At 37.8% G+C, this 16,700-nt stretch overlaps 2 protein-coding genes across 2 annotated transcripts in view; both read right to left on the bottom strand.

Moving 5' to 3' along the window:
• The window catches only part of LOC105198287, a 103,721-nt gene that overhangs the window by 52,812 nt on the left and 34,209 nt on the right, over nucleotides 1–16,700 (bottom strand). Inside the window, exons 2-3 of the mRNA XM_039457638.1 lie at nucleotides 12,192–12,448; nucleotides 10,723–10,992 (exon numbers count right to left, since the gene is read on the bottom strand). Of these exons, the coding sequence (XP_039313572.1) occupies nucleotides 10,723–10,992; nucleotides 12,192–12,446 (525 nt within the window). The 5' untranslated portion in view covers nucleotides 12,447–12,448. The remainder of the gene's footprint in view (nucleotides 1–10,722; nucleotides 10,993–12,191; nucleotides 12,449–16,700) is intronic.
• LOC113005382 (protein PXR1-like) lies at nucleotides 14,660–15,172 on the bottom strand. Its single transcript, XM_026140911.1, has one exon. It carries the CDS (start codon nucleotides 15,170–15,172, stop codon nucleotides 14,660–14,662), a length of 513 nt encoding a protein of 170 aa, XP_025996696.1.

The following is a 16,700-nucleotide window of genomic DNA, read 5'->3' as shown; positions in this document are numbered from 1 at the left end:
AGAGCAATATCGGTCGGTGATTCAATTCTTGTTTTTGGAAGGGAAATCGCGCAGCGAAATCAAAGAGCGCTTGGATGCTGTGTACGGTGACTCTTCTCCTTCGATGGCGACCGTCAAAAATTGGTTTAACGAGTTTCAACGTGGTCGCACATCGGTTTTTGATAAGCCATGCCCAGGTGCCCCGAAAATGGCTATCACGGAGGATAACGTGACAAAAATCCACGATCTCGTATTGGCAGACCGCCAATTGAAGATGCGCGAGATAACTGTAACAGTAGGCATCTCAAAAGACTGCGTGGGTCATATCCTGCATGAAATTTTGGGCATGAGAAAGCGTCGGCGCGATGGGTGCCGCGTTTGCTCACTCCGGATAACAAGCGCAACCGTGAGACCACTTCAGAGCAGTGTTTGACGATGTTTAAGCGCAATCCGAAGGAGTTTCTGCGTCGTTTCGTGACCGTCGAGGAAACATGGATCCACTGGTAAACACCAGAGACCAAGAAACAGTCAAAACAGTGGACTTCACCCGGCGAACGTGCTCCGAAGAAGGCGAAGACTGTCCTATTGGCCGGAAAGGTGATGGTCACCGTTTTCTGGGATTCACAAGGTGTGATCTACATCGACTACCTGGAGAAGGGCAAAACGGTCACAGAGCTCTACTATGCTGAATTATTGGGCCGATTCGACGCCGAATTGCAGAAAAAACGGTCCCATTTTGGCGAAGAAAAAAATGCTCTTCCACCATGACAACACACCGGCTCACATCTCCGCCGTCGCCACGGCCAAATTGGTCGAATTGCACTACGAACTGCTGTCCCATCCACCGTATTCTTCAGATTTGGCCCCGTGAGACTTTTTTTTGTTTCCAAACTTGAAAAAGTCACTCGCCGGGCAGAAATTTGAGTCGAATGAGGAGGTTATTGCCGCCACGGAAGCCTACTTTGCAGACCTCGAGAAAATGTATTTTTCAGATGGGTTAAAGAAGTTGAAGCATCGCTGGGTCAAGTGTATCGAGCTAAAAAGAGACTATGTTGAGAAATAAATCGCCATTTTTCCAAAATTTTCGTTTTTCTTTTGTAGATTAAGTACTTATCGGACTGCCCTCGTATATATATATATATATATATATATATATATATATATATATATACATATATATTGTTACGTCCAAGCTCCACGATTATTTTCCTTCACTCGTATTGTCGGTAGAAAGTCTCGGGATGGCTCGATGCGTTTGATACAAAACTCGCGTAGGCTCTCGCACCAAATTCGCACTGGAAGCCTGCGACGGGTACCGTCCAGCGAGCGCGACGAAAAGTGTGATATGAGAAGGCGTCATATCAAATGCCAGCGTAAAGTAAACACTTCTCATTCGCACACGATCGCGACTTTGAAGATCGATGCGTTGCCGGCGGATGTCGGCACGAAATCCTGGAATTTGCAACGGCCCGATGCGAAGACTCCACACCGGCTAGCAAAGGAAGTGAGGCCTCAACATGACAGGTAGTCACGCAGACTGTCATATTGAACCAAACACTTCTCACTCATCATAAATTTGTCGATCGACATGCTCCATCCGAGAATTGGTTTTGCCGCCAAGGCCACATATGGAAGTCGTGACCCAAATATCCTACTCCTGTCTCTTGACGACACCGACACCTCTTGACCAATCAAAATGTGATTAGACAAACTAAAAAGATCTTGATTGGACTTGGCCGAGCCGATGGAAAATCAAAAAGTTTTGATTCACCCACGCCTTTTAATATAAAAACAGCTGCACAGAGCCCGGAGCACGACTTGCTGCTTAATTTTTCTAAGTATCAGTTTTGATACACCACCTAGTGGTCGCGGTCATCTCAACCCAGTTCACGAAAACTTTGGCGAATATCAAGAGGCCAAGTCCGATCATCTGTGCCGCCAGCTATCTGAAATCAATAAGACCGTCTCCTACGACCGACTTAAGCGAAAAGTAAGTGACCAAATTATCTAAGCGGCATACAAGCCCCCCTTCTCTCTTTCTTATCTAGATCTTATGTTATTTAATTAACTACCCTCCTCTTTCTCTTCCCCTTTAACCCGTTTCGGGTCCGATCAAGTTCTGGTGTCGATCTGACTCAAGGGATTCAACCCGCTATTCTGTTTTAACCCTTTCGAGTCTGATCAAGCTTTGATGTCGATCCGACTCAAGGGATTCAACCCGCTATCCTGCCTTACTCCTTTTCGGGTCTGATCGAGCTCTGGTGTCGATCCGACTCAAGGGATTTCACTTTCCTCCCCCTTTTTAACGACTTGATCACAGCCATTTGCAATTCGATTAAAACTTGTTCCCCCTTTCTCAATCACGGGTAGTTCCATAATAAATTTTAACTATTTATTTCTAAAGTAGAGAAAGAAAGAGAGAAACGGTAGCTTTGTCTAAGAACGTGAAAATTAAACCGCGCTAATTATAGTGAAAGGTCAGCGAGGCCCACACAAACACGAATCTTGCGGTGTCCTTGCCGTTACGGATGTCGATCAAGTACACGTGTACCGGTCGACGATAGTTAGCGTGCACAGAGCGTTGTTCTCACTTCGTCTTTCTTTCTCGTCTCCATCGTAGCGCGTTCAAAGCCGCGCAAGTATCATTGTCGGTGCAGTGAAATTGTAATGTTTATGACATCATAAACATTTTATAATGTAGTATGTGTCCAAGTGTGTGAGAGATTTTTGTTTCACTTGGAACTTGGAATATGCGTTGTTGACCTAACCTAAAATGTAAGGATATAATGCAGAGACAGTGGTGTAAGATATTTATACTAAGACATAATATTATAATATCAAAAGATTTCTTTTGCCATAGACTGTCTACAGCGGTAAATCATACTTTTACTGATTACAATATTTTTAATTATTGCCAGAGGCGTTTTGTGAGCTGGCTTGTTATAACAAAATGCCACAGTTGTAAATCGTGCTGGATAGTTATAACCAAATGTTAGAGGCGTTTATTGTGGGCTAACTTTTCAATTATTTTGCCAGAAGCATTTATCGTGAACTAGCTATTTTTATTATACCGTCAGAGACGATTATTGTGGGTTGATTTTCTAATTTCTTGCCAGGAGCATTTATCGCAGACTGGCTATTTTTAATAAACTGTCAATGGCGTTTATCGTAACTGACTTATAAAAATGTCATCGCTGTAAATTGTGACTTTGACTACTTATAGTATAACAAAATATCGAAGGCGATTGAACTAACTAATTATGACAAAAAGCTATAAGTGTTTATCATGCGCATATAATTTTTATAAAATGCTGTACTTCATTGTACTTCTTCTCTTCTCTTTTTGTTATATGTAACAAAAAGAATAAATTATCTGTCTAACAGAGCTCATGTAAAAATAAAAAAGAAATGACGCTTATGCGATAAATGTCGATAAAAAAAATGTTATCGACATATATCATTTTTAGTTCCGCAGCGGTCTGTAGAGATCCGCAGAAGGCCTTAGTCAACGGCAACGTCAAAATTCAGCTGTATAGCATTACCGACCCGAATTGAGTTCATCGTTTACTTTAGCATCTCCTTAATAAATTCATGAAGAGTGACGTCATAATTTAAAAATAAGCAAAACAGCACGGTTTTCTTGATTTCTGCTCCCAGCGTGACGTTAGATCCTGTTAGCACGGGGCGATTTGTGCTGCCAATCTGCTTTCAGATTGTGTTGCGCAGGTTATGCTTGATTTTTACAGCTCATCTGACAACAGTCCTGTCAACACTATTTGCTCGATTTCTGTTGGAATTAAATGCCAACAGTTTCTGTTTTATTTCTGACAGCATTTTGCTGACACTGCAGATATTGCAGAGTCTGTGTAAAATCTATTGTCTTTCTAGCAACAGAAATTGATAGCAGACTCTCCGAATAATCTGTTTGTTCACGTTTGGCTGACGGGGCTAATAAAGTAAAGAATAGCGACGTAAAGATGCGTATTGTTCTGAAAGAAGAAACGCCAATACATCAAAATCCTCGTAGATTATAATTATCGATGGAACAACGCAAGATGGTGAATCGGATCATCGACGATTGGATGCAAAGAAGTACTGTGAGCTGTAGTAACTCTGACTATACAAGTCTAATAGCAAACCAAGTCTGTGCGTAGACTACAAACAATTAATAAGAAGATTGTGAGGGATCGTTTTCCACTGCAACTTATAAAAAATCAGTTGGACAAGTCTGAAGCGGAAGTGTAGGGGAGACCGGGGATAAAAGTTCCGATTTTAAGAAAATATCAAAAATGACTAGTAAAATAATTTGCTGTTCCTTTGACTATTGACTGATTTATTGTCAAATTTATTGTATTTTAAGATTATAAGTTTAATTGTAATATATTATCATTGATTTTTATACAAAGTCATTTATATGTGTCAGAGTCAGAGAGAAACGTTTTACCCTCTTTATAGGGTTAGTTGTTATTGCTCTAGGGTAATTTGTTACTAAAAGATATAAAGTCATTTAAAGAAAAAAAAATTTTTTTAAATAAATCAAAACACGTGAATTATATTTATAATTAGTATTTAATAAGGTAACGATACAATCAGGTACATTAAAGCTGAACAACTGATATTAATGTTTAATTATAATTATGCTAACAATTATTAAGTTTATAATAATTATAAACCACATCTAAAACTATATTTTATCTCATATTTGTTACAAACATTTGTATTTATGAGATCAGTGCTTTGAAATGATTTTTACGATCCTTCTAAATAATAAATTTAAAAATTTAATCTAAATAATAATGAAAAAAAAAGATAATCAGTTTTTTAGGAAAATAATATTAAGACAATCTTTGTGATCTTTTTACGTACCTAATCTAAATAATAATAAAATAAAAAATAATCAGCCTTTTAGAAGAACAATAAAAAAATTAAAACTAAAAACTTAAAAAAGAAAGCAAAAATGAGAAAATTTTATTAAAATAAATAATTTTTTAACTATGAAAATTTGACGTTGCTGAATAAGTAAAGCAACGGAAAGAATTGACAGAAAAAATGCAATAAACGTAACACTTGTAAGATATGCGTTATAAAAATAATTAGAAGTAAGTTTTTACGGATTAAGTTTTTTAACATTTAGGTAACAATATAAGTTACTATAATTTTTTAAGTTACTATTATATTTTACAACATTAGATTATATTTAGATATCTAACAGCGCCCAAAGTTTTTGTAGTTTAAAAATTTTTTATTTTAATAAAATTTTTTCATTTCTGCTTCCACGTTAATTCTATAAGATTAAATGTTGTATATTCCATTAAAACTTTTTTTGTCTTTTGTTTATATATTCGCATCCTATAACAAAATGAGAAGCGATACAGACAACTGCACATATGCGACGAGGTAAATCTTTCAGGGGTAACAACGTACTTCAAATCACGATAACATCTAACCCCATTCGACACATGTAACATTTTGATACAATTTTTTGTCTACATATTAAAATAGACGAACACTAATATATCATATTTCTGAATATATATACATCTACATAAACATAATAAATAATAGGAACTACCTTAAATAAGCGAAATAGACCAAAGATTACGACTGACAAATATTTACTTATTTAATTTACGAGCATGTCTTTACACAGACCGCGGCGTAGGTTAAGTTAAACGCTACTTGCAATATTAAGATGGTTGCCGCAGTGGCGTGATCGATTTTTTTTTCGTGACGTACATAGAACATATCGCTATTTCTTTTTTATTTTGAAATTATAACCACTGTAACAACGTACCCCAGGAACATTTCATCCCGGCCGCCTTACGGCATACTGGATCTTAAAGACGGTTTCTTCCAATAGAAGAGGAAAGTATCAAATATACCTCTTTTGTAGTCCCAGATGGACAATTTAAATTTTTAATGGTATCTTTCGGGTTATCAAATTTTCCAGCTATTTTTCAGCGACACATCAAGACAGTATTTGCGAGCTGATAGCAAAAGACAGAGTGATGATATACAGGGTGTTTCAGACCAACCGTACACCCCTTTTCTCTTCGCAGGATTAGGACCAATCAAAAATATGTTCAGACGAAAGTTGTAGGGTTTCAAAAGATCTATTCAATGATCTTATCAGTTTGACCTTGGATGGCGTCGCCAAGGTCAGATCGAAATCACATTAAGTTTTTTAAATGAAACACCCTATTTTTGATTCCAGAGTCTAATAGCTGCTGTCAAGACCTTTCCAAAACACTACAAGAAAGTTTATTTTCGTTGACTACTTTCCGAGTTGTGCGGCTTGAAAGTTACACTACCGCCAACACCATGTAAATAACAATATAAAATCACGCGTTACGCAGAAAGCCGTGCAGCCGACACAAAGAAAGTAAACACGCGAGCCGGGCCAACAAAAACAGATCATGAAAAATCGTGAAAGTTAGCTGTCGCGACCGTAGATAGTCACATACATATGTATGTCATAATATTATGTAATTACATTATTACTTTAACGGTAGCACACGAGCAATAACGAGCGCGGCTTTCTGCGTAACGATGTCTAACTCGTGATTTTATACATATTGTTATTTGCATAGGATGTAGTAGAGATGTATTCACCACAACGCTATTGTGATTCAACTCAACACGAGTGACAATAACTCTCTCAAACTTGTCACCTACGTCTTCAATAACCGTCATATCAGTATCAATCGCGCAACAAAAATCCGACCCTCTTTATTAGTCTAGGTTTATTTAGCCATGTCCTATTCCAATGAAGAAGCATATGATATGCTGCTAATTTTAGGTGAGTGTCGAGGTACATTCATTGCAGCGGAAAGATTGTGGCGGGAACGTTATCCTGATCGGACTCCTCACTCGCGAAATGTTTTTTCACGTTTGGCTAAACGAATCAAAATTAAAGGTGTCGTTCAGCCTCAACATAACAAAGGTACACAAATTCGTCGTCCGATTATGGATGAAAGAACAGTGGAAATTCTTGCATCGACAGAATTGAACCCTTATGATTCTTTAAGACAACGAGAACAAGATTCTGGTGTTAGTAAAATCAGTGTTTGGCGCATTCTAAAAAATAACAAATTTCACCCTTACAGAATGTCTGTTCATCAAGCGTTGAATTATAACGATATTAGACAGAGACTTGTATTTTGCAACTGTATAAGACAGCAACCACTTGATTTCCACTTGAAAATTTTATTTTCTGACGAATGTACACTTAAAAGTGATGGATCTGTTAATACTTGGAACTCTCGTTATTGGGCACAAAATAATCCTCACTGGTTGAGAGAAGTAGATCATCAAACCATTTGGAAAGTCAATGTTTGGTGTGGAATTATTGGAAGTCAAATCATAGGTCCTGTTTTCTTTGACGAAAATCTAAACGGTGATAGATATTCCGCCTTGATAATGACAGATCTTCCTGTCTTACTAGAAAATATTCCTCTGCAATTGCGCCTGAACATGTGGTTCCAACAAGATGCATGTCCGTCTCATACATCGAGAATTGCTCGTGCGGCATTAAATACTATGTTCCCCGACAAGTGGATAGGCAAATACGGTCCAATCAATTATCCACCCCGATCACCAGATCTCACCGTCCTTGATTATTATTTCTGGGGAAGGATAAAAAACTTGGTCTATCATGAACGTCCGACTACAAGGGATAATATGATTCGTAGAATAAGTGAAGCAATTCGATCCTTACGTGCCGAGGAAATTCTTCGAGCAACCAATGATTTTCAAAATAGAGTTGATGCTTGCATCGCAGAGAATGGTGCTCACTTTGAACATTTAGTCGCTTAACAAAACATACACTCATTCATTCCCGAACGTGAGAGGCAAGGGGACTCACGTGAATCAAGCACCCCAAACGTGAGAGGCAAGGGGACTCACGTGAATCAAGCACTCCAAACGTGAGAGGCAAGGGGACTCACGTGAATCAAGCACCCCAAACGTGAGAGGCAAGGGGACTCACGTGAATCAAGCACCCCAAACGTGAGAGGCAAGGGGACTCACGTAAATCAAGCACCCCAATAGGATGAAATTCTCGTCACGTCCACGTCGTTCATTCTGGATAATGCTAAGCACGGGAAAATGCATACAGTCAATCTGGACATGATTGATCATCAAACATAATCAATCCAGTTAATAAACAAAAGCAGAGTACATAAAACTTTGACTCCCCTTTTCCTCCCCCATACACATACGCATGCACGTATGCACACACCCACACACAAGATTAAATCCGACTAAGTAACCACCACATGGTACATCTTGAGTAATGCTGATGCTGGCGGTAGTGTAACTTTCAAGCCGCACAACTCGGAAAGTAGTCAACGAAAATAAACATTCTTATAGTGTTTTGGAAAGGTCTTGACACCAGCTATTAGATTCTGGAATCAAAAATAGGGTGTTCCATTTAAAAAACTTAATGTGATTTCGATCTGACCTTGGCGACGCCATCCAAGGTCAAACTGATAAGATCATTGAATAGATCTTTTGAAACCCTATAACTTTCGTCTGAACATATTTTTGATTGGTCCTAATCCTGCGAAGAGAAAAGGGGTGTACGGGTGGTCTGAAACACCCTGTATTTAGACGACACCATCATTCCAGCCAAAGATAAAGCCGAGTCTCTAGAAAAACTCAAGCAAATTCTTCTTATAGCTAGTATAGTTTATGAATCAATAGGAAGATGTGCAATTACTTGTCCGTCAAATAGAAGACTTTGGGTACATAGTGAAGCACAATTTGGCTTTCAAATAAGAAGGTCCAGACAGTGACCATATTCCCAGAACCCTTGACGACAAAGACAGTCCAAAGTTTTTTAGAACTCGCAAGCTATTCTCGGAAAATTGTTCCAAGTTTCGCTGAGATAGCACGACCGCTGTCGCAACTACTGAAGGACGGCGTCAAGTTCAAGTTTAACGCGGATCAGAAGCAAGCATTTGAGCTGAACAGCAATATTCAAGTTACAAACTTGAAGTACTTGCAGTAATCAGAGCGCTACAGAAATTCAGAATTTATTTCTTAGGAATTGCCTTTCAGATAATAACAGATTGCAAGGCTTTTGTTTAGACAATGACGAAAAAAAAACGCATGCCTAAGAGTAGCTCGTTGGGCTTTGGAAATCGAAGAATTCCAATACAAAAGTAGAACATCGTCCATGAACATTAATGCGTCATGTAGACGCTTTAAATAGAAATCCCACAGAATGTATGATTTTGTACACAGGATAAACTCAAGACGCATTAATCGCACAAATAAAACGGGCATAAACAGATGATCCGGCGCTTCAAAAAATCATTACATCAATGCAGTAAGGACGGAACAATGATTTTGTATTGTCAAACGGAGTACTAGTACAAGAAAAGTCAGTTATTAGTAGTTCCAGCAACAAGAAGTAATATTGCAAGCTCATGAAAAAGGTCATTTTGGATGAAGAAACACGGAATATCTACTGTCACAAAAATATTGATTTTTTCGGATGCGTAACAAAGTTTAATAAATTATAAACAATTGTGTTCGTTGTTTATTAGCTGAGAAGAAGTACAGCAAGGCCAAAGGGTTGTTACAACCGCTGAATGAGGAAAACCGACCTCTCAAAACGTATCACATTGATCACTTGGGACCAATCCCGTCAAAAAAGTTATGCACACGTTTTGGTTGTGGTAGATGCGTTTACAAAATTTACATGATTTTATCCGACAAAGTCGACTACAACCGAAGAGATGGTGAACAAATTGAAGAAGCAAGCGGTCATTTTTGGCAACCCAAGACGCATTATATTGGATCCAGGAATGGCGTTTACCTCCCGTTCTTTTTAAGAATATTGTAAGAAGAGGAAATTGAACATACACTAATAACGACAGGCGTTCCACGTGAGAATGGACAATTGGAACGGATTAATAGAAGTATCATTTCATTGTTTACGAAGTTATTATTAACAAAGCCGACTGAATAGTATAAATATGTGGATAAAGTCCAGCAGTATATAAATTCATCCATTAATGGAAATATTAAAAGAATATCTTGTGAATTGCTCATTGGAAAGAAAATGTGTCTCAAGGATGATGTTGAATTTCATCAAGCCATTCATCAGGAAGATATATCACAGTTTCAAGAAGACAGGAACATATTAAGAGACAAAGCAAAAAAAATTATTCTTAAAATTCAAGAAGAAAATTGGAAAAACTTTAACCAAAAACGAAAGTCAGCAATGAAATATAAAGTTGAAGATATCGTGGTGATACAGAGGACACAACTTAGTTCAGGTCTCACATATTCAAAATTTCTAGGACTTTACAAAATTACGTCGGTTTTGAGGAATAATCGGTACTGTATGGAAAAATTGGGCGACTACAAGGCCCAAAACGAATTAGTACATCCTCTGATCATATCAAATCTTGGCGGCAATATCAAGTACTGGTTCCAGATTTCAATTTTTCAAGAGATAAAAACGATGAAAAAAGAAGTCGGCATCAAGGATAATGCCAATTCCAGGATGGCCGAGTGTAAGGACGAGGATTCGGACCAATCTTCAATCGATTGCAATGCGCGAGGAATCGATCTCGATCCGTGCACGAGTCTTTTGTAGTTTATTTCTTGGCGACGTTATTAATTTAACGAGCGTTCTTTTGCGACGTGAGTTACAATTACGTTTTGCTAAAAAGATCTTTTCGACACATAATTTAACGCAAAAGCCACGATCCCACATATATAATAATTTACCTTCTCGCATACTGCTACAGAGGCTGCATGAAACTTGGCTAATCCGCGAAGCGCCAATATAGTATGATCTAGATCGAGACCTGACAGACGGCAAGCCATGCGAAAGCCGAGAGGCGCGAGATCTTCCATCACCAAAAGCGTTGGATTTTCACTTTGTACGTACAGACCTTTCCCACTTAAGCGATGCTTTGGTCCTAATAACTTATTCATTTTAATCAATGTATCTGACATCATTAATATTTCGATGTGAAAGATACCTGACTGCGTGACCTGGAAAAAGTTTCGATATTGACAAATAAAATTTTTTAGTTTAACAAGTATTAATTTAATATAATAATTATTTTTGCGTTAAAAACCTAAATAGAAAGTTTTATGAATAAATAAAAATTTTATTTTAGAAATTAAAAATTTTTTTAAAATAACTGAAAAATTTTTCAAAAATACATTTTTATATATTTTCAAAAATATACAAGGTGTCTCATTTTAAGAGGGTAGATCCAATAATTTTAAAGGAAATAATTTTCAAAGAAAATGTTTTAGACAAAAGTTGTAGGGTTTCAAAAAATCTATTTACTGATCTTACCAGTTTGACTTCGGATGGCGTCACCAAGGTCAGATCGAAATCACATTAACTTTTTAAATAGAATACCCTATTTTTGATTACAGAATTTAATAGCTGATGTCGAGAGCTTCCCAAAACCCTACAAAAAAGTTTATTTTTGTTGAGTATTTTCTGAGTTGTGAGTTGAAAGCTGCAATGTGCTGTGATTTTCAAGCGTCATAACTCGGAAAGTACTTAACGAAAATAAAATTATTTATAGTGTTTTGAAAAGTTCTCGAAATCGACTACAAAAAAATGCAATAAAAGATATAATGTTAGAATATCGGTAGTTCCTTAATTAAAAAGTATTAGTTCTTCCCTAACATTCTATATATTTTTTTGTATTTTTTTTGTAGTCAATTTCGAGAACTTTTCAAAATACTATAAATAAGTTTATTTTCGTTAAGTACTTTCCGAATTATGACGCTTGAAAGTTATAGTATACTCTAGCTTTCAAGCCTTACAACTCGGAAAGTACTCAACAAAAATAAAACTTTTTTGTAAGGTTTTGGAAATCTCTTGACACCAGCTATTAGATTCTGGAATCAAAACTAGGATGTTCCATTTAAAAATGTTAATGTGATTTTGATGTGACCTTAGCAACGCCATCCAAGGTTAAACTGATAAGATCAGTAAATAGATCTGTTAAAACCTTATAACTTTTGTTTGAAACATTTTCTTTGAAAATCGCTTCCTTTGAAGTTATTCGGGGTACTCTTTTAAAATGGGATACCTTGTATAGAAATAACTGTCCTGATCTTTTCACTGAATAAAAATCTACTCCAAATTATTGAAATCTGCTACAGTTTGATCTATATTAAATTGTATTAAATGTATCAAATACATTATATAAGTTAAATAAACGTACAAGATCCTGTCGAACTCCTTCAAGTATAGGCGAAACTTTGATGATAATTGATTTCTTTTCTGTAATCTTACGATCACTCTGGTCACGCGAAAATTCAGCAGTAACCCTGATCATGTCGCTAGTGTAGTTATCACCCTTAGCTGTGGCCGGTTTCGAAAATATGTCGATCACTTGGATCGAGTTGTCGTCTTCCGATTTTCGTAGGATCTTCTCTACGAAGCATAGATTTAGCCATGTCGGTGTTTCCAGAGTCATTTCTGAAATTAAAATTGGATTTGAGAATTTCTCTAACAAGTCATTTTTCTTTTCACTGTGCCATGAAAACAAAGAACATTTTTTTACATTCAGTATTTCTAATTGTTTGACTAACATTCATTTTACAAAAATATATTATAACTTCAATAAAATAAAACGTTAATTTATCAAATACAAATATTTAGAATAGTTGAACCATATTATTCAACAGAAAAAACATGATTATGTTTTAGCAACTTCAATGAATATTTTTTTCACGAATGCCAAGAGATTTATGAGTTATATCCATGTCACGATACATTGTTAACCCTCAGCTGACACACTGGATTGCGTACACCCGTACTGTTTACAAAACTGCTTGGCATTCATAAACCGTAAGAGTTGGGGAAACAAAAGTCGGTGAAAATTTTAATTAATATCCCCATTATTGATTCCTTATGATAGCAGTCTTCGATAGTCAACTGGAAATTTTACACAGTTGTGTATTTTCAAGTTATGGGTGCATTGCATTTAGTGTGCTAGAAATGTACGTATCGTAAAAAAAAAATAGATTTATCATTAACAAGCGAAAATAAATTGATTAATAGCATTTTGTATGATTTTGGACTTTATTTTTATATTCTAACCAACGAGAGGCTAGGCCGTTTCTGCGTTTGCCGCGCATAGGAAATGGCATAGTAGGCTAGTGAAGAGAGTGTTGAAAAGAATGTTTTATGTAAATAAATAATAACAAGATAAACATGTTTATATCTGAGAAAAGGTTATACCTTACGAATTTTATTGACGTTGGTGTATGTGTTATAGAGGTGAGGGTACTGATCAACTTTTTCTTATACAATAATTGGGGATCTTATATAGTTTTTTAGATATATACCTACATAAAGCTTATTTTCCAAATGTTCTTATTTTTGTTTTACAGGGTGATTCAGAACGACCCCGGTTTGTAAAGACTCCTTGGGTGTTCTTGAGTAAATTCTGAGACGATTTTTTCTATACAAAAATTTTGTCCAACAATTACTTTTTGAATTATAACAAGATAAAGTTAGCGAATTACGGACCATGTAGACATGGTAAACAGAGACGATTCACGGCACGATTCGCCAACCAATGCGGACGTTTACGCGGGGCATCCTTACAATCAACTGTTTGACAATGAGAATTATTTTATCGCATAAAAACATAAAACATACACGCATACGCGTGCGCACACGCACACGCACACGCACATGCACACGCACGCGCATACACCTCTCTCTCTCTCTCTCTCTCTCTCTCTCTCTCTCTCTCTCTTACACTGAGTGGCCTTCACTTGGACACCATACAATTAGGCACGATATTTTGGACACGGTTCCATTAGACATCGTTTAGTTGCGCACCGTTTATTTGCACACCGTTCAGTGGCGCACCGCTCACTTGCACACCGCTCACTTGCGCACCGCTCACTTGCACACCGTTCATTTGCGCACAAAAAGATGTTCAAAATTAAGCTTATTCGATGCGTTTTTGCACAAAATAAAGGAATGTGGCAAAAAAAGTGTCGGATTGCCTCGCAATATCAAGCGTTAAAGATGACGACTATTGAGGTTAGGAGATTTGTCATATTGATGAGATGTAACGATGTGAAGATACGCCATGGTCACATACATATACGAAAAGTGCGCGAATTTGAAACACATATATAAAGCAATATTTGTGATTTCAGTGATAAATGAATGATAGATAGATAGATAGATAGATAGATAGATGTTTATTGTTCTTTTTGGGGTTACAATCTTTTACAAACATAAGAAAAACCAAATACTTAATCTATTCTTAATTGCTACCTTATACCTAACGTGTCCCCAAATTGCTCGCTCCGCCGCACACACACACACACACACACACGCGCGCGCGCACACGCACGCGCGCACACGCACGCGCCCGGGACCTCCGTTTCCGTCGCAATTCCGATTTTCTGCATTTTTTTCCCTTATACATAAATATTTTGCCCCATTCTGAGCCTAGGCCTCTCCCTTTCCCCTCTCTCCCCTCTTCCTTTCTCTCCCTCTCACACTTTTCCGCTCATTCTTTTTTTCTTTTTCCTTTCCCCAGTCACTCCCCTTCACCCTCTTTCCCTTATACCCTTCCTCTCACCCTTCCTTCCTTGTTATTTCTTTCTTGCCCTTCCTTGCTTTTCCTTCTTCTCACCCCTTCACCTCTCCTTCCTCTCTGAATTATTCCAGCTTCCTCAGCCACTCCTCCTCCTCTCCATTATGCACTAACACTCTCTCCACTATCTCTTCCCAGCTCCTTTCTGCCTTCCAACTTCCACATTCCTCCCATACGTGTTCCCACGATTCCTCCTCCATTCCACACATCCTGCATTTCCTATTTTCCTCACTTGTCCAATAGTTCCTTTTTCTCATTCCCTCTCCTAATCTGTATTTAGCTACTCTTTTCCACTTATTTTCTGCCCACCCCTTCCTTAAATATTCCGGTATCTTTTCCCTTTTAACTCTCTGGTACCATTTATTCTCCTTTGATCTTTGAATCCTTTCCCGTCTTTCCTCCCTCTGCTTCTTCCTATTCCTCTCCTCCCCTTTGTAGAAATCAAAAATCTCCTCCCTCTTTTCCTTCTTTATCTTCTTCAATTTTATTCCCCTATCCTCAAAGAAAGCCTTTCTTTTTTTTCCCATTCCAACATCTCTCCTCTTCTTCGCGCTTTTTCCCTCGTTTCCTTCCAACATCTTCTCGCTAGCTAACTTTCTCTCCCCTCCGCTAATCTTTCCTCAAATCCCCAAGCCCTCCTTCCTGCTCTTGTCCTCAATTTATCTCGTAATAATTCTTCCCTTAATAAATACCCGGCACCCTCCAGCTTACCCCCAATACCCACTTCAAATATTTCTCCTGCATCCTCTCCACCACTTTCCTTTTCTTCCATCCCCCATCTCCACACGGTACGCCATCACCGTCCAAACTAATGCATCGAAGAGCCATACCCTTTTCCCGCAATCCCTTCCAAACATTCTCTTCCTTATCCCCCAAACTTGTCCCATAACTGTCATCCCCCTTCTTACCCTATCCCTTACCTGCTCATCCTGCTTACCATTTTTCTGGAACACGTATCCTAGGTAATTAAATTTCCTCACTTCTATTACCTTTCTCTCCCAACTCTAATTCGTCTTCTTTGTTCTTCCCTTTTCCCTTCCTAAACCTCATCATCTTTAATTTTCTGGTGTTTACTATTAATCCCTTCGCATTTATATATCTTTCAAATTTTGCTATCATTGCTCTCATCTCGTCTTCCTCCTCCGCTATCAGAACCATATTGTCCGCGTATGCCAACGTGTATATTTTTTCCCCCTTCAACCTCATCACTATCCAGCACTTTTTCCCCATATATTTCTCTACGTTTGCGGTTAGGATGTTAAATAATAAAGGGTTCAGAGGACATTCCTGCCTTACACCCTTACTAATCCAAAATGCTTCATTCCTGCCTTACACCCTTACTAATCCAAAATGCTCCATTTCTCACCGATTCTCATTTTACTTTTCGTTTCCCTCAACAAGTCTATACATTTTACTATCAAACCTTCCCTTATTCTCTTTTCCCTTAATGCTCTTTCTAATATTTCCCTGTCTACCAAATCGAAGGCTGCCTTTAAGTCCACAAAGAAGGTAATCAGTTTCCCCTTATCCTTATTCAGTTGCCTGTTTACTAAATAGTTTAGTACGTAAATGTTATCTATTATTCCCATCCCCCTCCTAAATCCCGTCTGATTTTGTGGTATCTTTTTCCCCTCTAACTCCTTCTCCAGCCTCTCTCCTAGCACCATGGCATAAATTTTGTACATCGATGGCGTTAACGTCACTCCCTATAATCCCCCACCTTGCCCCCCTCTCCCTTTTTCCTTATTGGTACAATTATTCCCTTGGTCCATTCTTCTCTTCTCCAAATTCTATTACACAACTCCCATATGTATTCCTCTATTCTCTCTCCTCCATACTTCCATGCCTCTCCTAGTATCCCATCCCCCCCGCCCCCGTTGCTTTGCCATTCTTTAACCTTTCTAACGCCTTTTTAAACTCCCCCCGTGTGATTTCTAGCTCTATATCTCCCCTTCTTTCTTCCCTAAGGGATGGAGAGGAAAGTAGTGAGAGGTATTCTCTCATTACTTTCTTCTCCTCCCCTCCTAATAACTCCTTAAAATACTCCACCTATTCCTCTCCTTCGATTTTTTGTCTATTCCCCTTCTTCCCTTCCTTTATTTATTC

The sequence above is a fragment of the Solenopsis invicta genome, chromosome 14 (assembly GCF_016802725.1).
Source record: "Solenopsis invicta isolate M01_SB chromosome 14, UNIL_Sinv_3.0, whole genome shotgun sequence".
NCBI classification, from domain to species: domain Eukaryota; kingdom Metazoa; phylum Arthropoda; class Insecta; order Hymenoptera; family Formicidae; genus Solenopsis; species Solenopsis invicta.
Note: the sequence above shows the minus strand (reverse complement) of the source record. Positions and strands in the feature narration are given on the sequence as shown.